The 24,895-nt window shown below is 43.3% G+C and overlaps 1 protein-coding gene across 1 annotated transcript; it reads left to right on the top strand.

Moving 5' to 3' along the window:
• Window positions 1-1,758: 1,758 nt before the first annotated feature.
• On the top strand, window positions 1,759-18,479 carry NIPAL4 (NIPA like domain containing 4; the record flags this gene model as incomplete). Its single annotated transcript, XM_083353368.1, has 6 exons — window positions 1,759-1,804; window positions 13,203-13,451; window positions 14,230-14,286; window positions 16,225-16,315; window positions 16,632-16,792; window positions 17,863-18,479. 6 exons carry the CDS (start codon window positions 1,759-1,761, stop codon window positions 18,477-18,479), a joined length of 1,221 nt encoding a protein of 406 aa, XP_083209494.1.
• Window positions 18,480-24,895: the final 6,416 nt, after the last annotated feature.

The raw sequence follows: 24,895 nt of genomic DNA, 5'->3' as shown, positions 1-24,895 counted from the left end.
TCTGACAAACCTTGGACTGTGCCTTTGCTTTGAAGCAGTTATTATATGATCTAAATGTGGAGGGTATCACCATCAACCTTTTACCATGATCAGATCACTTTCTGGTTCAAATGCAACTGCCATCTGTGACCTCTGTAGGGTTGGGCTTATTCAAATTGTCTCTCCACTCCCCAGGTAGCTCTGGATGTTTTCTGGTAGATGTTTGGGGATTTTCCTGACAATCTAGTTAGTAGATGAATCCACTGAGGACCTGGTTCATTGGTTTGAAAGATGTCTTCCATGTCTTTGGAAGGTGAATTGGCAGAGGCAGTTCATACATAGCTGGTGGAGAAAGACAAGAAATGAATTCAACTAACCATGGTACATGGCTATGTTCTATTTCATGGCAATAAAAGAGGGAAAGCATCTTTACTTCTCTTATTGGGCTAGTAGGTTGTCACCTAGCACGTATATTTTAGGCAGCCATTTCCCTGTAATGGAAGATCCAGCACCAAGACCTTCTGACCAGATGCTGTTAAATTGCTGCTACAGTTTTGCTGGTGAAGTCACTCAGATTGTTCAAATCTTGACTTCTTGTAAGCAGGGTTCAAGGGCATCATCTTGCTCGGTTGGGATTCGTTTTGACTTGTGATCGTCTGCACAATGGATAGGATGCTGTCTAGGAAATCCTCTACCACTTGCATGCTGGACCTTCACCTCTCCTGGCTTCTTCATGCAGCTGGAGTTTCCTATTTCTGGTAGATGGTGTGAAGGAATGCAGAGCTATACTTGGGAATGTGAACGGAAGGAATGTGGCATTTAAGGAAGACTTTGAGAAATAATTAAAGAATCTTGAGAAATAGGAAGAGTGTTCAGGATTCTCTTATTCTACCATTCAACAGTAAAGAAATTTCTGAGATGTCTGTTTCTTGAGGCTGACAGATTGCTACATTTCAGATTGCTACACCTCAGTTCATGAGGGAACCTTCCAGTGACCTTGAAGGAGATTGTGGTGTGCCCATTTCTTGAAGTTTTCCCTGAATCCAAGGGTTTTAAACAATTACTGCCAACCTTCTCTTTTGGGGGAGGTTGCTGAGATAGTGGTGAACACTCAACTGCAGAGCTCTCTTGAGAGGGCAGATGAGTGTTCAGGTTTGGACATTCTGACAACAATGGCTGGATTCGTAGATAATCTTGGCCAAGACTTAACTGGGGGAAATAAGATTCTAGATCATTTTAGATCTCTCAGCAGCTTTCATTGCCACCAGGAATGGTATCTTTCTGAATTACCTGCAGGGTCTGGAGACTGCAGGCAGTGTTGCAATGGTTCTGCTCTTCCCTCAGTGGTCAGTCCCAGTAGGTAGTCGACGGAGCGCTAGCGCGAGGAGGCAGCAAGCAAGAGGAGGAGGAGGAGGAGGAGGAGAGGAAGAAGAAGAAGAAGGAGAGGAGGAGGAGGAGGAGGAGGAGGGGCGCGGCGTGGCGCGGCGTATCCAGCTGGGGCAGGTGCGATCTCCACTTTCGCCAGAGGGCAATTTTCAAGCTCCGCGCAGGTTAGGCGGGGCGGGGCGAGGGCAAGGGAGGGGAGGGAAGGCCGTTCTTCCTTCCGAAGCTGACGGCCGAAGAGAGCCAACAGCGAAAGAGGGAGGCGGCGGCGAACCGAAGCGAACCGGCGGAGACATCAGGCGCGCGTTTCGTCCCGTCTCCAGGTTCCCCCTGCCGCGTCTCCTCCGCGGCTGCTTTCGAGGCATGTGCTGATCTTCTCGCCCCCCGAAAGCGCACATGGAGCTCCCGGAGCCGCTGTGGGTGAACCGGAGCTGTGCCGGCGGTGAGTGAGCGCGCCCGCTTTGCCCCCAGGTTGGCTTTTGAGGAGCCCCCCACACCTTCTTCCCTTCCCACTTGCATTGCTCAGATACACGGAAAACCTTTCCTCCCTTCCAAATTCGCCCTGGCGTGGCGAGGCGTAACGATTTAGGGAGAAACCTTCATCTTCCCTAACCTTCGCGACGAATCTGACTTCACCTGTTGTCCCTGGGAGAGATGTAAGAAGGCAAGGGTGGTTTCTAAAACGTAGATCAGAAAGTACATAAGGCCTCCATCCCAGCTCTTTCCCCCACTTGGTCCTCCTTATCTCCTCTTTGGCACAGCTCTTTCTTCTGCTACCTGTTTTCTTGACTTCCAGGAGTTTCCACTCAACTCTTCCTCCTCCTCCTCCTCCTCCTCCTCCTCCTCCTCCTCCTCCTCCTCCTCCTCCTCCTCCTCCTCCTCCTCCTCCTCCTCCTCCTCCAAAATTTAACAAGAACGAAGCCTACTGTATAATTCACCTTCGCCTTCCCAAGTAGAATTCTGGGAGTTGAGATCTATACTTCTTAAAATTCATCTACCAAGATCCAGAAACACTGATATAATCGCTGGATCAAAAGGGAGACACATTAGCTGAGGGAAAGGTGGGTGTTTTTAATGAACTTACCACTTTCCTAATTAATTTTGCAATCAGCTGTAAAACAGTTTGCACTGCGATACTTACTGATTTTGGGACTAAGGATTCAGCCAGGAATTAATTTTAATTTAATTTATGGCGAAACCACATAAGATCCAAGACTGGTTCATGTGAGGAAGGTTGCCTGCTTTTGAAAACATTCTCTTTGGCATTCATGAGTAACTCTCAACACAAAACTGGAACTCAGGCTGGTGGAATGTAGTCATCTTCCTGTGATACAACTGGGGCAAGACCAAGCAGAGGAATCAAAGTATATAAAGAACAAATCAGCCCCATCAAGCCATTCCTGTTTGTCCTAAGCCTACAAAGTTTGTGAAATCAGAAAACCAAATCTCATTCGAAATGGAGGTGAAAGGAGCAAGGGTGTGATTGCCTGATGTCCTCCCACAATTCCTGCTCAGCTTTCCATCTTCTTTTATAGAGTTCATTCTGCATTTTGCTAAGCAAAGGATTGGGTTTGTGTATTCTAGAAGGAGATTCTTCAGGCAGTGGATCCTGAAAGAATTATTGGAAGCCTGATCCAGGAAAGCAACCTGTCAATCTTGCAGACTGATGTGTAATCACTTTTTCAGAGCAATAATGTTCTCCAATTTGCATACTAAGAGGCTTCATCCTTTTGCTCCTGCACAAATCTTTGCCACTCTGTTGTTGTTAAATTACCAATGTAGATTTAATTTATTCTTGTGGGAGGAAAGCTGAGTCTCATTTCCATAAACTAAATCCACTTGTCGGAGTCAGTAGACATTGTTAGTCGTTCCCAGTACCATATTTATTGGGGAGCATGGCTTATTACATGTGTCTAGTTAAAATTTTCCCATGGTTGACAGGTTTGTGTGGGTTAATTATGAGATTCTGTAACAGAATCAGCAGAAATTTAGACAAAAGGCAAGTAAATAAAGTAAATAGATGTGTATGAATTTGCAAAAATATCCCATAATAAATTAAGACACCTAACTTCCTCTACAAAATGAGCCTTTTAGATCTTAGACAAAGGGACTCAGTTTCCTGATTTGAAAAGCTTGTCTTTTTTTAACACTCTAACAAGAGTGTTAAAAATAATTTCTCCTTTAAAAGTTTGAAAGGAAATAAGCCATTTTGCTTCTTTAATATGCTCTCTGCTTTATCACCGTTTCTTTCTCCTCTATACATGGACTAGGTCTAACATTCAATTCCTATCTAATCAGAGAGGACTTTGAACTTAATTTCTTACCAAAAACTGTAGCAGAATCTTTCTTAATAAAGAGCTTAATAACAGCTCTCCATTTGCAGCCTTTTTCTTTCTGATTATTTGCTTTTGAGAATAACTACCACAGAAGAAGGAAATGGCTAGCTATTGCATGACATTAGGGCATTGTGGCTTCAGAACTAATAAGAATTCTCTTTTTGTTTTCAGTCTGACAAAGACTGTCCTGTATTAGGCAAAGTGCCAGGGTCTAAACACCATTATGCTATATTTGCATCGCTGTAGATATAATTTAGCAGCAATTTTCTTTTTTTAATTTGACAAAAGACAGAATTGAGTTTCCTGTTCCTTCAATATATTTGACCATTAGCTCTCCTTTTATATTTAAGCAGGTTTAGCAAATTCATAAACATAGAGCTGCTAACATTTTTTTCTGTAATGATTCTGTCAATTCTATTCTATTTCTGATTTGTGAATGTATTCATTTAAATGCATACTACTTCGTTATTAAAACTCCAAACAAACAAACAAGGTACCAAAACCAAATGAAAGAATAAATTAAATTATTTTTTTTTAAGTAGGTCATTTTGATCCAGGGTTGTCTGGTGCAAACAAAAAGGCACTTCCTGTTTTGCTCAAAGGAGCCCTGTCAAGTTCTCTTGATATCTTGTACTCAACCCTGACAAGACTGAGTGGCTGTGCGTACTGGCATCTCGGGATATTCAGAACATTCCATCTCTTTCTATGGGGGGGTGAGCTATTACCCCCCGTAGATAGGGCTCGCAACTTGGGAGTCCTCCTAGATTCACAGCTTTCTTTGGAAGACCTCATAATAGCTGTGACTAGGGGGGCCTTCGCCCAGGTTCACCTGGTGTGCCAGTTGCGGCCCTATCTAGACCGGGATGCCCTGTGTACGGTCACTCATGCACTTGTGACCTCTCGTTTAGACTACTGCAATGCTCTCTACATGGGGCTGCCCTTGAGGACCACTCGGAGGCTCCAACTGGTACAGAATGCAGCCGCGAGAGTTGTGTTGGGAGTCTCCCGATACTCCCATGTTACACCTCTGCTCCGTGAGCTGCATTGGCTCCCAGTTGTCTTCCGGGTGAGATTCAAGGTTCTGGTAATGGTTTTCAAAGCCCTACATGGCATGGGTCCGGAGTACCTTAGGGATCACCTGCTGCTGGCGTCAACTTCCCTCCACCCTGTGCGCTCCCACAGAGAGGGCCTCCTCAGGGTGCCACCGATCAGAGAATGTCGTCTGGTGGCCCCCAGGGGGAGGTCCTTCTCTGTGGGTGCCCCAGATTTATGGAATCATTTGCCGGTTGAGCTCCAGATGGCGCCCGACCTTCGCTCCTTCCGACGCGATCTGAAGATTTATTTGTTCGAACAAGCCGGCCTGGCTTGATGGGGGATGGGTTTAGGTTTTATTGCTATTTTAAATGTATTTTAATCTACTGTTGTAACTTGGGCATCTTGTTTAATTCTTTTTTAGTTTTTGTATTCCTGTACTTTTATATGTTTGCCCTGTTCACCGCCCTGAGTCCTTCGGGAGAAGGGTGGTAAACAAATAAAATTATTATTATTATTATTATTATTATTATTATTATTATTATTATTATTATTATTATTATTATTATTATTAATTACCACTACAATTCTTGAATATGCAATTCCAAAATGTCCATGACATTCAGGAATGTATGTATTTATGAATCAAATGTATACACTGCCCATCTCACTACTCACTAATGAAGTGACTGTGGGTGGTTTACAGATTTAAAAAATCCATAAAATCCATACAAAAATTAAAATTAAGCCATGAACTACACCCAGAGTTGCATATTATTTTTCAGCTTAGTGGAGCTGCACATTAAAGTGCCACGTTTGAAATGAGGTTTTTTTTTCAAAAGAACAAACATCAGTTCTCTATATACGAAGTTATAATAAATTTATTAAACATGAACATTCACAAAAACCTAGAACAGAATAGAATAGAATAGAATAGAATAGAATAGAATAGAATAGAATAGAATAGAATAGAATAGAATAGAATAGAATAGAATAGAATAGAATAGAATTGGAAGGGACCATGGAAGTCTTCTAGTTCAACTGCTGCTTAGGCAGGAAACTCTATACCACTTCAGACAAATGGTTGTCCAGTCTCTTCTTAAAAACTTCCAGTGTTTGATGCTTATGATAGACATGATTTGTTTGAAATCTGGAAACTGAGGATGTATCAGTTTCCCAACTCAGTGTTAAATTACAGTATGTATCATTTTCTGTTTCATAAATTAAGATATGTTTAGTGATATAAAATTTTCTATTTTTATCTTGAAAGACAGTGTGCTATAGTTGTTTCCCAAAATTTATGCTCTTTTCTTTTTCAGATGCTTTTCTTTAAATTACAGTATGGCTTTGGCTCAATTAGTTAATTTTTAAGAGGAGTTCACAAGAATATAATCCCATCAATTCTGAAACCTTGTACTGTATGTTATAATGAAAAAGAAGTGACAGAAAAGGGAACGAAGGAGGATTTTAGAAATAGTACTTGTGTTCTAGATACTTCTTAATTAACGTGTACTGAATTGGCTCTATATTTGCAGCTCTAGCCATCTAGTAATCAGTCCATTGTTTGGATTTAAATGTGTTAAAGATCATTTCAATTGAATCTCTTTTTTAAGTTAAATATTTTTTTAATGAATAAATATTTCTGTGGGGTGCTTCATTAGTATTATTAGAGCTATCAAAGAACAAATGAAGCACCCCACAGAAATATTTATTCATTTAAAATTATTTAAATTAAAAAAGAGATTCAATTGAAGTAATCTTTAACACATTTAAATCCAAACAATGGACTGGTTACAAGATGGCTAGAGTTACAAATATAGAACCAATAAAGTATATGTTAATTAAAAAGCATCTAGGACATAAGTACAAGGAGTTTTGTCTACTTTTTCAGATTTTTGTAAGGAAGCTATGTTTGACTATGTCACAGAATTCTTTAGTGCCCTAACTAAAAATGTGTTTTTTTATTTCTTCTTTGTTAAATAAGAATAATATTACAGATGTATAAGCCAGTTTAAACAGTATTTTGTTATTAGTAAAATTCTATACTTTTATTTCTTAATAATCCTTTGCCCGTATTGGTTAATTTTCTAATTATATTTATACCTCTTTGTACAAAGTAGTTCTAAACTGTTGGACTAGGCTTGCTATCACAAAGCCCATTGGTGGGTCTTTCAAAAAGTGGTGTTGTCTTAGGCACAGAAGGATTCATTATTTATTTATTTATTTATTTATTTGATTTATATACCGCCCTTCTCCTTGATAGGACTCAGGGCGGTTCACAGGGCATATATAAAAAACAAAAAACACTATACAAAAATTAAAAAAGAATTAAACCCTTGCCCAATAAAACAGTAATACAGATTAAAAACAATTAAAAACCCATAATCCCCATCAGGCCAGACCAGCTAATTCGAACAGATGGGTCTTCAGGCCCCGACGGAAAGTTCGAAGGTCTGGTGCCATCCGGAGCTCCACCGGCAATTGATTCCATAAAGCCGGGGCCCCCACAGAGAAGGCCCTCCCCCTGGGGGCCACCAGTCGACACTCCCTGACTGGCGGCACCCTGAGGAGGCCCTCTCTGTGGGAGCGCACAGGGCGGAGGGGAGTCGATGCCGGCAGCAGGTGGTCCCTGAGGTAACCCGGACCCATGCCATGTAGGGCCTTAAAGATCGTAACCAACACCTTGAACCTCACCCGAAAGACAACTGGTAACCAATGCAGCTCGCGGAGCAAAGGTGTAACATGGGAGTACCGGGAAACTCCCAAGACAACTCTCGCGGCCGCATTCTGTACCAGTTGGAGCCTCCGAGTGGTCTTCAAGGGAAGCCCCATGTAGAGAGCATTACAGTAGTCAAGGCGAGAGGTCACGAGCGCATGAGTGACTGTACACAGGGCATCCCGGTTTAGATAGGGCCGCAACTGGCGCACCAGGCGAACCTGGGCGAAAGCCCCCCTAGTCACGGCCACTATATGCTCTTCCAAAGTAAGCCGCGAATCTAGAAGGACTCCCAAGTTGCGAGCCCTATCCACGGGGGGTAAGAGCTCACCCCCCATAGAAAGAGATGGAACATTTGGAATGTCCCGGGATGCCGGAATGCACAGCCACTCAGTCTTGTCAGGGTTGAGCTGAAGTCTGTTCCTCCCCATCCAGACCCGAACCGCCTCCAGGCAACGGGACATCACGGCGAGGGCATCACTGGGGTGGTTTGGGGTCGAAAAGAAAAGTTGGGTATCATCGGCATACTGATGATACCCAACTCCAAAACCACGAATGATCTCACCCAGCGGTTTCATATAGATGTTGAACAGGAGAGGCGAGAGAACCGACCCCTGAGGAACTCCACAAACGAGAGACCTAGGGGCCGATCTCTGCCCCCCTGCCAACACCGACTCCGAGCGTCCCAGGAGATAGGAGGAGAACCACTGAAAAACTGTGCCTCCCACTCCCAATCCCCTGAGACGCCGCAGCAAGATACCATGGTCGATGGTATCGAAAGCCGCTGAGAGGTCTAATAGGACTAGGATAGAGGAATGTCCCCTATCCCGCGCCCTCCAGAGATCATTCACCAGAGCGACCAATGCCGTCTCCGTGCTGTACCCGGGCCTGAAACCCGATTGGTAGGGGTCCAGATAATCCGCTTCATCCAGGACCAGAGGGAGCTGATGCGCCACCACACTCTCAACAACCTTCGCAAGAAAGCGAAGGTTGGAGACTGGACGAAAGTTGTTCAAAACGGCTGGGTCCAGGGCAGGCTTCTTGAGGAGAGGTCTCACCACCGCCTCCTTCAAGACGGCGGGGAAATAACCCTCACTCAAAGAAGCAGATATAACCGCCTGGAACCAGCCTCGTGTCCTCTCCCTAGCTGCATAAACCAGCCAGGAAGGGCACGGGTCCAACAAACATGTGGAGGAGCTCAGCCTCCCCATAATCCTGTCCACTTCATCAGGGGTCACAGAATCAAACTCTTCCCAGATAACATTGACAAGACCGCCCGTGTCCTGATCGCCTGACTCTGCCCAGCTGGAGTCCAAACCGGTCCGAATCCGAGCGATTTTATCCGACAGATGATGACTAAATTCCTCGGCACGACCTTGCAAGGGATCCTCTCTCACCTCCTGATTGAGAAGTGAGCGAGTCACCCTAAACAAGGCGGCCGGGCGATTATCTGCGGACGCGATGAGGGTGGAGAAGTAATTACACCTCGCCACCCTCATCGCTGCGAGATAAGACCTAATATAGGTTCTTAACCGCAATCGGTCGGGTTCGGATCGGCTAGACCTCCAGCAGCTCTCTAGGTCCCGTTTCCGGCGCTTCATCTCCCGGAGCTCCGCGGAAAACCATGGAGCTCGCTGGGATCTGCGCCGGGTCAGGGGCCGCAAGGGTACAACCCGGTCAAGTGCCTCAGTGGCTGCCCTTCCCCAGGCTTCCACCAAGGCCTCAGCCGAGCTGTGAGCAGTGGAGGCAGGTGGGGACCCCAGCGCCGCTTGGAATCTGTCAGGATCCATTAAGCGTCTGGGGCGGTACCATCTAATTGGCTCCGTACCCCCACGGCGGGGGGTGGCAAAGCGGAAGACCAGCCGCAGGAGATGATGATCGGTCCATGACAGGGGCATAATAAATGGAGAGCCCCCACCTAGATCATCCAACCACCGTCTAGATAAAAAAATCAGGTCAAGGGTGTGGCCTCCCTCATGAGTTGGCTCTGAAATTACTTGCGTCAGGTCCATGGCCGCCATGGAAGCCATGAACTCCCGAGCTAGCTCAGATGAACCTCCCAGGGATGGTAGATTGAAGTCTCCCAGAACTATAAGTTTGGGAAACTCAACCACCAAACCCGAGAGGATATCGAGCAGCTCGGGCAGGGCTGCCGCTGTGAGACTAGGCGAAATGTACACCAGCAGCAAGCCCAACTGCGCCCCAGGACCAAATCTCATGAAGAGAGACTCACACCCGACTATCTGAGAAACGGTGGCCTCCCGCGGACATAAGGTCTCCCTAATGGTAACCGCCACTCCCCCACCCCTACCTTGAGCTCGTGGCCGGTGTAGCACCCGGAAACCTGGTGGGCAGAGGTCAACCAAAGGGACCCCACCCTCTGGGCCCAACCAAGTCTCCGTGATGCAAGCCAGGTCCGCATGCTCACCCTCAACTAGATCCCTAACGAGGGGAGCTTTATTAACCACGGACCTGGCATTCAGGTACACCAGCCGGAGCTCAGGAGGCTGCACATCCCCGCTCCCGGGACCTCGGGGAAGAACCAGAGGGTCGGAGCGCCTCACCGCTTGAAGACAGCGGAGACGGCCCTCCCGGTAACGATATGGCCCCCTGTCTATCCGCCTGCTGCCATTCCCCGTCGTGGGAATTGGTAGTCCCACGACCCGCTCAAGAGCCCCAGATGTACCCACAACCCGCTCTCCACGAGCGCCGTCAGACCCAGGCCTGGCCTGCAACAAAGTTGTTTGGCTACCCCCCACCGCCAAACAACCACTACCCCCCACCCCCCTCCCCAACCCCCTAAAAAATTTAGCTAAAAAATTAACCAGGGGCCTCTTATTAGGTTTATATCGCAAGCCCCTGGCCTTTCCCGGCCATCCCTCAGGGTCCCAACAATTGGGCCCCTCATCGAGATTAGGGAAAGAAAAGAAGGCGGGACGCACCCAGGAGAGGGGGGCACCCCTGAGGGCGAGCAAGTCCGTGTCGGAATATTGATGCATCCAGTCAGCGAGTCCAGAGAGGGCAGTCCAATGATTGAAACCAACAGGAGGATCAAAGGAAAGGAGTGGGACATTTGGGCCATCCACCAACCACTGCCACTTGATTGGATGCTCCCAGGGGCACACCACAGCCCGTCCTCTCACAACGGGACGCGAGTCTGCCTCCGGGGATGGTCCAAAATGCCCACCCTGGGTGGGGCAGCACCCACAGAGCTCCCACCTCTATGGGGCTGCCGATGAAAAACAGGCCACTCTCCCACTGTGGCCTGTACCCAGGTCCGTCCCAGTCCAAAGGGGGAAAGAAAGAGGCAAATGGAAAGTTAATAAATAAGATAATAAATAAGTTAATAAATAAGTTGGCAGTCCATTGTATCGCCATCGTTGTCATAAATGTCGTTGCTGCTGCCATTATCTCAAGCAGCCTAAACCAACGAATCGCTGTCGCCATGGTCGTCCTCTCCACCGCCCAAAGCAGCCCGAGGACGCCGCCGCCATCGCCAATTCCATCGTCAGCAATAACTCAGGACCCGCACAAGGGCAGCCCCATCAGTAGAATAACAAGCAGCTGTCTTCTCCGCCGCCAAACGGCCCGAAGACGCCGCAGCTGCCAACAAGACGGCACAAGCAGGTCCAACAGAAAATGTCTCCACCGCCGCCGCCGCCATTACCGCTGCTACTGCTGCCGCCGCCGCCAGAATAATCTGCAAGCTTCTCATCCAGGCTCTCCTCCCCTCTCACGGAAGCGCCGATCAGCTGGGCTCTGAAGACGCCGCGAGCTCCAGGGACGCCGAGAACGCCGCCGAAAACGGCCGAAAGTCGTCCGAAGCAGCAGCGCCGACCCGACAGCCCAGGCAGCCCAGGACGGATGAAAACAGATGAAAACGCCCCGCTGCCGACCGCAGCCTCCTAAGAGAGGTCCGGAGACACCAGGGCAGCAGGGACCGGCTAGCCGCAAAAGCCGAAAAAGCCGAACCCAGCAACGCCGCGGGAGACAAACAGGCGAGGGAAAAGCGACGCGCAGATAGAACAGGCAACAGCCGAACTGCCTCCTCATTTGCCTCATAATTCATTTCGCAATCCACATCCCCTACTCAGCGGGCCCAAAAGACCCCCTGAGGGACTCCAAAAGGACGCCCCCATAGCCGGAGCTCACGGAGCTCAGCCAGACACGTCCGCCATCTTCAAAAGCCGGAAGTCTTATGCGAAAGAGATGAGTTATGAATATAACAAAGTCTCACTTTCTACAAAGCAAATGATTATTAGAAAATGTAAACAGCAAGCTGATTGATATAAGATGTTAAATAATGAGATATATTAATTATTAAATATTAACTTTTCTTAAAATGGAATTTCTTGAATTTATTTTGCAGACAAAGACTTTGTTCTTTTGAAATATTCCCTTTATGATGACCTCTATGGATTCTCATGCTTTTCTTGTAATAGTTACATTTTGTCATTTAACGTTTAAATGCTAAAAAAACAATCCTCAGCAGTTTTATCTTTCTCAGTTGATTCTTCTCCATTCTGGATAAAACTCCATTTGAAGTTTTGGTTGAATGCCAGAATTACAACATGAATTACATAGCAAGAGGAAATCTAAATAGTTTGTCATTCTCATACAGTGTCCATATCCATCTTCACATGCACAGGTGACTCACATTCAGACCTGAAGAGAAAGGGGAAAAGTTCAAAGCTTATTGTACCCTTAGAAAGTTTAGAAAATCCACCTTCATTCTCCATACATAAATTCATTTCAGATGAGTTGCTGTTTTAGATGAGTTCCTGTTTCCCAGGCCGCTCTGAAGATAGGATAGTTGAGAAGAAATATTTAGCTCTTGAAACAAAAGTATAAATGTAATAAAATTAAGTTTTTAAAATAATTATACTCAACATGCATAAACCATTCCTTACACCACTGCTAGATAATGTTTCATTGCTCTCTCAATTAAATTTTCACAAGTCCATGTCTACATTTTTTTTTCAGCTGATGAGGATGGAGGTTGGAAAACCTTCAATTCCCCCCACCCGTTATTTTCTGACAACCATACCGCTGCAATTTAGTATAGAGAATAGAGAAACATCTCAGAACTTGTGGAAAAAAAAATATTATCTTCTCATTATTTCCATCTAATAAAATGGAGACAAAGCTTTTCCTTGGGGAAAACACTGGAATAGTTCACTGAATATTTACTAAATTGGTGTGTATAATTTGAAGGTTCTTGTAGATTATCTCAGGATCAATGATTCTTTTTAAAAGTGGAAATGGTCAAAGGCGATTTGTAAATACCGGTAGTAATTTATTGCAGAGCAAGGCAAATGTGACAACATGCATTAGAAGGACAATGGTTTGTAGCAATAATGTCATAGTCTTAGAAATATGTAATTAAAAAACCAAGGAAGCAGTAGATTATTGTTTACTCTAAAATGAATTTCAAGACTGAAATAAGCCTTGAAAATATTTGCAGTCCAAGAAGAATACCTCCAGATTGTGGGTTATTATAAGGTTGTGTTTTAAGGCATCTGGATGCCATTATTTCTCAATTCTTCACCTTGCATAGATTTAGAATATATATTTTTAACCTCATAGTTTTGCTAAGAAGTAATTAAATGTCAATTCATGGGGCAAGAATCCAAAGGGAAAAAATAAGTTTTCTAGCAATAATAATAATCTGGTTGCATGCAGAATTAAAGACAAAAGGGCTGCTAGTTATTAATGTCTTAATTTCTAATCTTATCTTCTCCTGCTTGTCTTACTAGGGTCTCTGATCACTCTGGCTTGTCTGAATCATCATGCTGTTTGTCAAATCATTAAGAATGTCAGTTCTCCAGTTTCACCCCATACAAATCTTAATTTAAGCTCCAACTGGATGGTACAAGTTGAAGACAAATATGGGTTTTACATTGGCTTGGCCATGGCCATCTTTTCAAGCTTTCTCATTGGCACCAGTGTCATCCTCAAGAAGAAAGGACTGCGTCGACTGGTGGAGAAAGGAGGCACCAGGGCTGGTATGGATTTGTTGACTTAAGAGAGGGGACAGGAAAAAAATCTGTTTTCTGAAAAAGAACTCTAGTGGCATTTAAACCAGATTTCCCGTAGCATTGTTGTATTGGAATTCAACCCAGAACAATCCAGAACAATCAAGGGTATGCTGACTGGGAATAGTGGTTGTGAGAAAACACAGTGGTCACCTTCCAGGTTGGAGAAGTCATTAATACATTCTGGCTTCTGAAGACCCCTTCAGATATCACATTGAATTCATCCCGTTTGCCATTTTAAATACACTAGAGATGCTACTAATCAGTATTCACAGAACAGCTGCAAATGTACTAATAATCCAGTCCCGCTTCCTAGAGTAGTAATACTTTTTCCTAGTATAATATTTCTGGAGAAAATGTTGAAAAACAAGTCTGTAAGAATGTACACTATGTCATATGGTGAAATGTTCCAAGTCAGAGCATAAGGTTGTGGCAGTTAATTTCAGAAATGTTAAGCTGTGAGTGTTCAGTCCATGCACACAAGAGGATTGTGCATGTGTGGGGGACGATGGGATTTTAAGAGCTTGCCAGTTCAGGTAGTTTTTCCTTTACTTTCTGAAAGGCATTTCAAAGTCATTGAACATATGTATGTTGTGGCTTGCAAGTCAACTGTCCTTTTCTCAGTCCAAGCTGTTGTTTCTTTCTCTTTTATGTTTAGCTACTCTAGCATTCTGTTTGAAATTCATATTATTTTATATGGAACCTTTTTACAAAATGCTTCTCTATTTATGTCCTTTTATTTCCCCAGGAGATGGAGGTCATGGCTATCTAAGGGACTGGCTGTGGTGGGCTGGTTTGCTAACCAGTAAGTATGATTATTTACCCAGGCCTGGGTTGGTATCTGATAAAATATTTAACCTTGATGTTTACTGAGGACTTGTTTACTCCCTCTGTGTTTCCCTGGGCTGTAAAGATTACTTCGTATCCTGCAGTTAACAGAAGTTGTTTCTACAACTTTTTTTTTTGCCTTTTTGTACTTGAAGGAGTTTATGCTTAAAGATCTTTTTACGCTTAAAGCCCTCTTTGAGCAGTTACGCTGAAGCCTGTGGAATTTTTTCCCCCCAGAACTTATCACCATAACATAGGAATGTTCCGGAATTTAAATGATTCAGTTTTCAGAAGAGACATTTGCTGGTTAGAGCCAGCAATATGCTATGTAGCCCCTTCGGCAACTGACAAATTTATAGTGGTATGAGCTTTGGTGGACTGGAATGCAGGAAATATTTGCAGTTAACTCCAGCCCACATAAAATATATACCATAATAAAGGTATTAATTTTGAACATGCTACAATATATTTTTCTATTTTTGCTGTGCTAGTCCTCTGGAAGCTACTGTCTTAAGTCATTGATTATTGCATTGCAATTTGAGTGTAGCATCATTTGCTCAATAATTTGGATTCATTTTCTTACTGACAAAGAGATATTGACAAACTGGATTTGGATCCTGATCTATTGGAAAACTTGGGGGACATTTTGTTGGAACCCAAATGTCTTACAAAGACGGCTCTGCAGATAATCCTCAACTTATGATGACAGTTGGGACCAGAATTCCAATCACTAAGCGATTTGACTATAATGGAGGTGCTTAGCAACCACCCACCTGACAATCCCACTTGCCATATTTAAGCAAATTTTATCAGTCATTAGCCAAAGACACAACCCTAGCAACCCATTTCAAGCTTGGTTACTCAACCACAAACATCAGTAAGGTAATGGACTATCTCCAACTTTTCCACCCACCTGTCTCTCCCACACACACACACACATACACACCCTTTTGGCTGTCCTGCACCCTGCCTTGTGGGTTGGCAAATAGCTCCAGAACTGCACAACTCTGGGGCTGCTTGCCATTCCCTGGAAAAAACTATCCCAGTCCAGTCCCAGTTGACCTTGCCACCCTGCACTCCAAGATCTTTACATCACCCGCTGGTCTTCTTGCTCCCACTACTGACGAGGTGACCCAGACTTCTTTAAGCTGATTTAAGCTTAAGCTAATTTAGCCTCTCTCTTTTTTTTTGATGTGCAAAGCCAGCCTCAGCCTCACCCAGGAGCTCTTTGCAAAGGGGCATTTTAAGTGTGCTGCAGCAGCTCAGGGGCTGCTTTAGTCTTTTCTTCTTTTTCACAGCACAAAGCAGCCAGGCCGGACATTCCTTGTCAGCAGAGGGAGCAAGAAGACAATGAAGGCCAGATGGGAGGGCAGCAGGGGACCAAAAGGGCATAAGGGATGGTGGGGGAGAGATAGGTGGGAGGGAGTTATGGTAGCCTTTGGTCAGAAGTGCCGGTGGACTGCCAGTGTCTGAATTTTGATCATGTGATAGTGGGGTACGCTACAATGGCCATAACTTTAGGCAATGCTTTTTTTGTAAAAGAAAAAGGTGCCAGAACTCAGACATGTCATGCAACCTGCCTTGCCTACCTTTCAAGGTTCCATCCAAAAAAGGTGCCGGAACTCCATTCTGAGCGTTGTATGAGAAAAAAAGCCCTGACTTTAGGCATAAGTTCCTTCATTCAGCAGTATTGTAACTTTGAACAATCTCTGAACAAATGGCCATAAGTCGAGGCCTACCTGGACAGATAATTTTTTTCCTTAGAGTTCCTAAGCTTTAATGTTTTCTTTGAAGGACAAATTGTATGAAACTGAGTGGAAACAAGAGTTGCTGATCTAGTGAGAACTTAAATAGTAATATAATAGAATAGTAATTCACCTATTCTTTTTTTGTTTCCTGGTGGCTATTTGCTCAGTGGGTGGAGGAGAGGCTGCCAACTTTGCCGCATATGCCTTTGCAGCTGCAACAATCGTTACACCACTCGGGGCACTTAGTGTGCTTATAAGGTGACTATCTTCCAATTTGCTCTTTTATCCCATATTTATTCTAGGCCTAGGTGTTAATAATGTGATCTGGCTTGTCAGTAGAAAAAAAAGATTTCTAATCTTGTACTAATACGCCAATAGCCAGATATGTACTCAAGTCCTGTTTTTTCCCCTCTCTGTAATTGACCATGCATATTAGTTTTGTGTTTCAGTGATTTTAATTTATGTCAGTTAATAGAGTACAGTTTTGTAAGGACTCTTGTGTTTTTTATCAGTAACTTACAAGTGTAACAGGAAGAATAAAGGCTGTATTTCTGTATTTGTCTGTTGTGCCCAGTGCCATTTTGTCCTCTTATTTGCTTGGAGAACGGCTGAACTTACTGGGCAAACTTGGCTGCATGCTGAGCATTGTGGGTAGTACAGTTCTTGTGATACATGCTCCTGAAGAAGAGGAAATAACCACTTTGGGAGAATTGTTTTCAAAAATGAAGGAACCAGGTAAGCTTATGAAATAAGGCAGCAAAGAAATGAAGGTGTTGTGTTTAGTTGGAATGTTTTCATATCTGAACCAGATTCCCAGGGGCAATAAAGTGATGATTGTAAAAGGTCTTGCACAAGGGTGACTCTTCCACGAAGTAGCCATGATTTTGTACAAATTTATGTTCGGTGGCATCCCATGGAATGCACCAATTGTCTAGCTTCTCTTTCCAGGAAGAAAATCTTTAATGAAACTTTCATGTCCTATTGCCAATTTTTTTTTACATTTCATTTTGAATTTCAATAAAAAGAATTGGACTTTGAGATGATACAGGGAACCGCTTTTGATGTGCACCCTTTTAGAGAAAATAATCTTATCCTTAGAGCTGTATGATCCATTGCAAAGTAGCCCCAAATTTAATAATTGGAATATTTCAGTAATTTCCCAACTCTAGTGGTCTGCAGCCAACAAGACATCATAGATATTCACATCTGTCTCCTAGATTTATCTTCTCCTCCAAGGTTTTCTAGGGCCATAGGGTCGTGTCCTTAAAAAAATTGTTTTTCTGTAGACTTAAATCTTCTTCTTTCATGTGTAGGAGGATGCTCATCCCTTACAATAAACTGATTGATTTGTTTAAGTTCCTAAAACAATGCAGTGCTGTGTTGTTCTACCCATCCATTTATTGTACTAGCACACAGGTCTGCAACCCGCGGCTCTGGAGCCGCATGCGGCTCTTTCAGCCATCTCCTGCGGCTCCTAGTCCTCTGCCATGTGCAGTCCCCCCCAAAAAAAGTGGGACTAAAAAAGTTCAAACAATCAATTCAAATATGCAGGGTAGGTGCATATCTCGCCTTGGCTCCACTCTTCAGTCAAACCCTGTTCTGCGCATGCGCGCATGTACGCACATGTGCACACATTTTTCGCGGCTCACAGTTTTTCCTTTTGTGAGGGAACCGGTTCTGAGTGGGTCTTTCACTTTTTCAGGTTGCTGACCCCTGTACTAGCAAATGCTTATGCTAAGCATTGCATTCTGTCTTATATAGAAATGTCGTGATTTGTCACTTTTTTGTCTTTTAATTTCTTCCAGGTTTTCTTGTTTATGCCAGTATCCTCTTGATTATCAGCTTAGTCCTGATTTGTTTCCTAGCACCACGTTATGGCCAGACTAATATTCTCGTCTACCTCTCCATCTGTTCTGTGATTGGGGCTTTCTCCGTCTCATCTGTCAAAGGGCTGGGCATTGCCATCAAGAGTTTTTTCACTCACCAGCCTGTTCTACAAAACCCATTGACCTGGATTCTTGTCTTCATATTAGTGGCTTCTATTACTACTCAGATCAACTACCTCAATAAAGCTCTGGACATCTTCAATACCTCTATGGTATTTCCCATTTACTATGTGCTCTTCACCACTATTGTAATCACAACTTCAGTTATCCTCTTTAAAGAGTGGGTCACCATGTCTGCACTAGACATTATTGGGACGGTATGTGGATTTCTTACCATTATTCTAGGAGTGTTTTTACTCCATGCTTTCAAGGATATGGATGTCAGTTTGAAGAATCTGCCACAAACAATTCAGACTTCTACTGAACCGCCAGCAATTAAGGATGACAAGAATACTTTAATAGAACTGGATAATCCAGACACCAAGGATCATAACAAACCCAAAGTATTCATGATCTTCAGTTCAAACCCAATTTAATATTTCTATTTCTTAGAGTATTGGGGCCAAACAGCATAAAAACATACATGCATCTGGAAGAATTTAAATGAAGCATCACCATTATGTGCCTTTGGAAAATAGCAACCAACTTCAACACAGCTTGCTACCTCCACATTTCTGCATATTGATTCTCCTCTTTTCATCCTTGGCAATGGCACTGTGTTTTGCACACTCTAGAATCAATAGCAGTGATGATTGTATTTGTATCACACATGGGCATATTCCCTCTGCCTTTGGAAGAAATATTCTACTGTCAAGTGGCATTGTTTCTTCCAGATCTTTTTCACTCTTCTCCTACCTTCACAAGGAAAAGCTATATTCACTGTTTGAAGTGTGTGAAGAGTTTAAAACTTCAAAAGAAAGCATGTCTATTTTTTTCCAGCTAGGAATACCCAAGTCGTTTTTTGAAAATATGGTAAAATAAATAGCTACATTTCCCTCTAGATTGTAATGTTGCCCAAGACATTCAGCACCTTCAGTCATATCTTTATTCTTAAATGGTGCAGTCTCAAAAAAATAAAAAATAAAAGCCCTACAGCCTTTTTCTGGATATTGGATTTTAATGTATTTTGGTGCTTCCACTATTTTAATTAATTTTACTGATACTAGTAGATGTTCAGATATAGCAGCAGTTATCTTTCATTTTCCATAAATATGAATTATAATTTAATTGTGATAATGCTTTGTTCTTGTCCCCATACGGAATGATATTTTGGAGATATTTTGGGGAAAATGTGTGTGCTTTATAGCCAAATAATTTCTATAGTTTAGAACTCAGTTATGATCACAGAAAGTGTAAACTGGGATCAAAACTGTCAAAAGTTAGTAAGATTTAATTAGTGATAACAAGTGATTGAGTTAGAGGCTTAACTGCCTATGATAATTATCACTAGCCACACATATTATGTTATTTTATTGGTTAATGAAAGTCTTTTTAGCCTGGATGACCAAGATGTTCTAAAGTGTTATAATTGTCTGTGCTTATGAAGATTCACATACAGTAAGACATGACTGGTTATGAGCTAACTACTGGTTGCATCAAGTCCAAAATTATCAAACTTAATTTTGTTAAGTTTAAAGGAACACGTCATTACAAAAGGGTTCTGGATAAATATTTCAGGCTGTTTTCAGTCTTGTCTCTGTGCTTCTAAATTAATGGGCCTATTCTGACTTGTAAATAAGCTCCTATATAGTTCTTTGTGCTTTTTTATTGGTCAACAGCAGAATGTAGTTCTCATTTATAAAATAAGACTATTTTGTAATGCAATGGACACAACTGCAGGGATCACACTCTAGAGCACATGTAACTTTTAAGAGTAATACCATCATAAGCTTTATTGGAAGAGTTCCATCTGTGTATAATTCATGGGATGGTTGTATGAAAGTGCTAAACCAAAAAAAGTTTTCTATGACCTATTTTTTGTAAAATTTTTAATATTTTTGGAACAGTGTGGCACAAACATGCCTTGCAAAGGATTGCCCTTCTGTTTCTAGTTTGAAAGCTGGCTGGATGGCTTTGGACCAGTTTTTATTTTATTTTATTTTTATTCCATTTATATCCCGCCCTTCTCCGAAGACTCAGGGCGGCTTACAAGCTTAGCAGTAGCCTTCATTCTATGTATATGCCTGCTTATTAGGGCTTTCATACACCCCCCAAGCGGCATTATTACAAAGTCAGCTTAATTGCCCCCAACAATCTGGGTCCTCATTTTACCTACCTCGGAAGGATGGAAGGCTGAGTCAACCTTGAGCCTGGTGGGATGCGAACCTGCACTAATTGCAGGCAGCTGGTGTTACTTAAGGAGGCATTAGCCCACTGCTCCATCAAGGCAGTTACGCTCTCTCAGCCTAACTCACCTCACAGATTGTTGTTGTGGGCAAAATAAGAGGAAGGAATACAAGAAGTCCTCAACTTACAACCATTTGCTTAGTGACCAGAGTTACAGCGGCACTGAGTTATGACCATTTTTCACTCGTCTGTTGCAGCATCGCCATGGTCATGTGATCAAAATTCAGACACATGTATTTATGATAGTTGCAGTGTCCGAAGGGTCATGTGGTCATCTTTGGTGATATTCTGACAAGCAAAGTCAATAGGGAAACCAGGTTGATTTAACAACTGTGTTACTAACTTAATAACTGCAATGATTCACTTAACAACAGTGACAAGAAAGGTCGTAAAATGGGGCAACTCACTAAAAATTGTCTTGCTTGGCAGTGGAAAGTTTGGCTCAACTGTGGTGCTAAATCAAGGACTGCCTGTATTGGGTATGTTCATCACCTTATTTATAAAAAATAATAATAAAGGTGGGATAAAAAAAATCTAACCCCTCCCAAATCTCCTCTATTTGTATAAGTAATCATTCTCTTCTATACTTGTATGTGCTACTTTATTTCCGGTGCAAAATATTGTTTCTTTGCTTTTAAACCTGTAGATGGATGGGTGAATAGTAAGTTAAAAATAATGTACTTGAATTTTTTTAAATTAAGGTCCTACATTGACTTTGGGGATTGAAAAATATATTTGAAGCTTTCTGGATGGTTAGATGTAATGATCTGGTATTAAAGGCTGTTGTGCCCTACTGGCACCAGTAAACAGCTTTTTGTGTCTATTCCTTATGCTAAATCACAATGTAGATTTTGTTTAGAATGTATAAACCCAGTCACTCTTGTTTGGCTTTCATTACAGTGAAGGTTTGTATCAAAGGTACTACTTTTTCCAAAACTACAAAAAATAAAACTGCGTGAAGCAAATCTTGCAAACCTTTGAGATCTTTGTTGCCAATGAATGTATTTTACAATTAGATAATTGTATAATTGAGTTTTGCAAATGGCTTTATAAATGACTGAAATTTGTTCTTGCTTCATTCATTTAGCACAACTCGTTTATTCAATGTGGAAGAACATATTGTTTCTATTAACTTCCGAAGCTGGTAATCTGTTTCATTTGCTAGTTTCTATTGTCCCCCTACCATCTTTCCCCAAATTAGCCTTGTTTTATGGGACAAGGAGAGTTGTAATCCAATATACCTAAAAGGTATCACATTTGGAGAAAGTCTCCTATATCTGAGATTTACTCTCTGAATGGTCTGCAAACGAAAGGAGAGGAAAAAACCCATTTCAGTCTAACAGATCAGATGGCCATAGGGTTTAAAAATAAAAGTTAAATATCATCAGGGGAAAAGCTGCACAAAGCTAGCCAACTTTAATTGATCCCCAAAACTCAGAAATCATCTTTGAAGAAAACAGTGGCAAACCACTTCTGTACTGATGACTGTTAAAGTACCTCCTGAATCGTAGGCAAAAAGCCTTATTGATTTCCTGGGAAGTGTCAGTAGAAGGGGTATGTTGCTCTACTCTAAACTTTTGAGTTTCATCCAGTAGTTGGCCACTGTGTGGTACAAAATGCTTGATTAGGTGGGCCTGTGGCCTGATTCACCAGGACTCATGTTTTGTTGCGTGCAAGGAAACTACATAGGTAAATCCACATTTTCTCCAGGATTGAATTCAAATTGAAGAAAATTGTCTTTTCTAGTTCTCCAGCAATGAGGATGATTGGTTTAAAGAACAGCATATGTAGTATCCCCTACCCCTTTAATAGTATCAGACCCCACACAACAATTTATAACAAGTAAGTATACAAATACAATCACAAAATTTATTCAATATATCTAGGCAAAAGGCACAACAACTGCATTATTCAAGTATTTGTATAAGTGAACAATTTATATACAAAAATCGTACCGTAAACTCCAAAACAAAGTGGTGAGACATGGTAAAAAAGCTTCTCCAAAACGTGAGAAAATGGTTATAGTGCAGTACAGGATTGTACGGTACTTCAGTTATAAAGGCAAAAAAGGGCACTTTGCAACTCATTTAATCAAATGTATATTTTCCTGTGATCATGCAGCAATTATCATCTCCAGATAATGCATGGCTTGGAAAATGTTCCATGTTTGACTTCCCCTCCCCCCTCCAATTTGGCGAACCCTGATCTTGCCTTTTGCCTTTGAATCCAAAGCACTGCACAGCTCTAAGTGTTATTAAAATTGGAAATAAGCTCCACAAGGTTTTAAGAGCCCAATCTGATTCAATATGTATTGAGCTGTAGCCACATGTAGTACTTTTCTCCCAATCTATGCTATGCATATGAAAAAACAGAATTAGGTGAAGTATTAGCAGTATTAAGGCATATACTATATAGTTAAGACTGTCATTTCTTGCATCTGAAAAGGCTCCTCTAGAACATAATTAGGAGATGTACCCAAATCCCTTCCATCGTGCATTAACTGTAGGAGCACCATTTCTTTTCTTTCCCATTAGCACACAAGGAAATTTCTGTTATCCACTAGAGCAGACATGTCAAACACAAGGCCCGGGGGCCGGATCCGGCCCGTGAAGTGGTTTCATGTGGCCCGTGAACCCATCCTGGAAACAGTGAGGGAACGGCCCCTGCTGCCTTGGCCCCGGCCCAGGCCGGCCAGGAGCCAATGTACAATTTTGTGGTGGTCATCTATGCTGAAATACATTCAGTCTTAGCTCCACAAGGCCATCTGGAAACAGGGACCAGCCCCTGCCATGTCGGCACTGCCCCCTGGGTGCACGCTGGGGAGGTATCACCCTTTGTGAGGAATGAAGAAATGCACCATCGCCTGGAAGTGGCCAGCACATGGCCCTGTCTACTTCGGGCAGGCTAGGGGCTGAGCAGCGTTGCGCTTCCTCTTCAGATTCGTGCCACCCGGCTCAGCTTCTTGGCACTGTGAGGAAAGCGCCCTGCTGCCTGCCAAAACCAGACAGGCTGGGGGTTGGGCAGCATTGCGCAGGTAACATCACCTCTCATGCTGCTCATGGCATCCCCTCCACCAGAGCCCACCAAGCCAGATATGTGAAGTAGGTGAGGGCCATGTGCTGGCCCCTTCCAGGCGATGGTGCATTTCTTCATTCCTCATGAAGGATGACACTTCCCCAGCTGCATTTCTTGCCTGTTTTTCTCCCTCCCTCATCTCAAATATTTTCCCACCACTCGAAGGAAGGAAGGAAGGAAGGAAGGAAGGAAGGAAGGAAGGAAGGAAGGAAGGAAGGAAGGAGCGGGAGGGTTTGAGGGAAGTCCTGCCTTAGTCCTTCCCTGCTGCCCTTTCACCATCCCCTTGCCCCCTCCTCCTGGCCTATCCTGGGGGGGTCTCCCATCCTATTGCTAAGGAAGCTTTGGATACAAAGCCAGGTCTCTTCACATGGAGAGGGAGTGGGCCTCCCTCTTGACTTTGCCCTCATACCCATCATGAGCAACCTGGCTAAGGAGAGCAAGCACAGCAGCAGCAGCAGCAATGCAGCTGGGCGCCCCCTTGGGGACTGGGGCTGGGCTTAGTGCCGCGGGTGTTTGAGGGGTGGGCTAGGCATTTGACCTCTGCGCCACCGTCCAGCTTCCCCCCCGCATGGCCCAAGAGGAACAGTGAGGCTCCTCCAGTGGACCATGCCTTAGCACTTGCCCCGGTCCCATCTCCTTCTGCCAGAGACCTTCAGATCTGTCCCACTCCTGCGCAGGGCCCCATAGGTAACCTTGACATGAAAGATGTAGAGCTGGCCATGCCCACCCAGTAGGCCACATGCACTCCAGCCATGCCCACCCAGTAGGCCGCCCCCCCGAGGGCAACTGCAATGCTGATGCGGCCCTCAAGGAAATTGAGTTTGACAGTCCTGCACTAGAGGTAGAGGGAGAACACACAGGTGTATCTGTGCATCAGTGACAAAGGAGCAGGATGCTAATTTTAGAAGTTATGAGGGAATCACTGTTTTAAGAACTGGCTATCTGATTAAAAAGATATCCTTATGGCTGTATAATATTCTTGGAAATATGGCCACCTTGAAGCGATATGAAATAGGCCAAAAAAGGTTAGTGGAAGAAAAGGCAGGATTGTGCATGTTTACTCAAAGCAATGCTAAATTAAGAATATGATTTTGGGGGGGTCTTCACTTGCCATGGCCCTCAGTAAAGGATTTTTTAAATAGGATTCTGCAAGGTTTTGGAAACAGATTTTCAGAATATGCAAGACTGAGAATGAAGGATGTGTTTGCAGTTCATTAAGGATTAGTCATTACTTGTCTCCTGGATGATATGGCTACAGCAAGGCTTCAACTCCTGCAATTGTAATTTTGAATGACATTATAGTGATAATATTGGAAATGTATCATCTTCAAAGGTCCAAGAATAACTCTGCATGACGGATGCACTTTCTAGATCAGGGGTCTTCAAACTTGGCCCTTTTATGACTTGTGGACTTCCAGAATTCCTCAGCCAGGCTGAGGAATTCTGGGAGTTGAAATTCACAAGTCATAAAAGGGCCAAGTTTGAAGACCCCTGTTCTAGATACTTTCCTATTGTAAAAGAGTTGCTAGAT

The sequence above is a fragment of the Vipera ursinii genome (assembly GCF_947247035.1).
Source record: "Vipera ursinii genome assembly, chromosome: 2".
Classification (NCBI taxonomy): Eukaryota; Metazoa; Chordata; class Lepidosauria; order Squamata; family Viperidae; genus Vipera; species Vipera ursinii.
This window is presented reverse-complemented; position numbering and strand designations above follow the sequence as displayed.